The sequence below is a fragment of the Nematolebias whitei genome, chromosome 17 (genome assembly GCF_014905685.2).
Source record: "Nematolebias whitei isolate Nwh7 chromosome 17, NemWhi1, whole genome shotgun sequence".
Lineage (NCBI taxonomy): Eukaryota > Metazoa > Chordata > Actinopteri > Cyprinodontiformes > Rivulidae > Nematolebias > Nematolebias whitei.
The window spans coordinates 41,133,823-41,135,275 of record NC_056514.1 but is presented as its reverse complement, the minus strand read 5'-3'; the positions used below and the strand labels follow the sequence as shown (position 1 = coordinate 41,135,275).

Below are 1,453 nucleotides of genomic sequence, written 5' to 3'. Positions count from 1 at the left end.
ATAAACAAAGTCATTAATTAAATAATTAATAAACTCATTAGTTCATACACTAAGTTGTGAATAGATAAATTAATTAATAAACTCATTACAGTAGTCCCTTGATTATTGTGGGGGTCACGATCCACCCCCTCCCCCCTCCTCCTGCGATATGTGAACAACAACAAAGTAGGGTCGTTGTATTTATTTGAGTATTTATATTTGAAGGCTTTAAAAACCTTCCCACTCCTGCAACGTGTGTATGTACAGTACTGCAACATGTTACTGTCCAGCTGTGCAGAGCAGCAGCTCGGTTCTGGTTCGGTTCTGCAGAACTCACCTGCAGACGAAGCCCACCGCCCCGTGCAGGTTGATGTGCACGTGAATAATTGAGCTTCAGGAAGCTTCGGGGTTATTTCAGACTTTCCTGCCAGTTCGGTGAGATTCATAGTTGGTGTAGATTTGAGTTGAAAACTTTCCCTGCGTTTGGCAGCAAGCAGCAGCTGGATGCACTGTTGACTTCTGGGTAGCGTAGTTCTTTTGACTGGCGTTAAAGTGTAGGCTTATTGGAAGAAAACTGGAAAATGACGGCGCCTGTCTAAAGTATTATTTTCATTATTTTTTTATCTTGTTCCGTTCAAATCACATGAGCAATGTTAAAGTTGACATTCGTTGAAAGATCGAGTCCGAGGAAGAGGAAGAGGAAGTGCAGCGAGGGACTGCTGTAGTTCTTTTAGTTTTCAGGTGAATTTAAACTAATGTGCGTCTCTGTCTGCAGTGTGACGTCGGAACCACGGGACAGAAGTCCATCTCCAGGATCATCGACTACCTGGAGCACTGCTAGACACACACACACACACACACACACACACCACAACCTCCTCAGCCCGTTAAAGGACGCTTCCATCAGTTTTGGATGGATCTGATCCAAAGGTTCAGTTTTTTATTTTCAGTATTTCTCAGAACGTTTGTCCTGCTGGACCTTCACCCTGGTCCTAGCAGACCTCCTCCCTGGTCCTGCTGGACCTCCTCCCTGATGAACCCATCATTAACAGATTGAAGACTCTGTTAAGTTCAGCCCATCTTGAAAGTTCAGAACAGCTGGACCGTTGAAATGATCACTTTGTCCTCACCTCCTGGTTCTGATCCTCACCTCCTGGTTCTGATCCTCACCTCCTGGTTCTGTTGTTTTTATTACAGAAACTTGTTTTTTAACCTTCCAGGCTTTCAGTTAATTGTGTTCAGTTCCTGGTTTTACATAAACCACCTCTGAGGTGCCAAAAACTTTTAAATTCCTCCCAAGACCCCGGACCAGGATCCACTGGGCCCAGACGTGAAACTCAAAGTTGTTTCAACACGTTTCACACCACAGAAATTAACCTTATTCTGAAAATCCTTGTACTTCCTGTTCCGCTCCATTGCTTCAGTTTTCAGTGAGTTCTTAATGAACTGATGAAAATAAATGGACCGGTCGCCG

The 1,453-nt window shown here is 44.0% G+C and overlaps 1 protein-coding gene across 1 annotated transcript in view; it reads left to right on the top strand.

Moving 5' to 3' along the window:
• LOC119424219 (wings apart-like protein homolog) overlaps positions 1–980 on the top strand; it is a 29,644-nt gene extending 28,664 nt beyond the window's left edge. Inside the window, exon 20 of the mRNA XM_037691701.1 lies at positions 755–980. Coding sequence (XP_037547629.1) covers positions 755–820 — 66 coding nt within the window. The 3' untranslated portion in view covers positions 821–980. The remainder of the gene's footprint in view (positions 1–754) is intronic.
• The last annotated feature ends 473 nt before the right edge of the window (positions 981–1,453 follow it).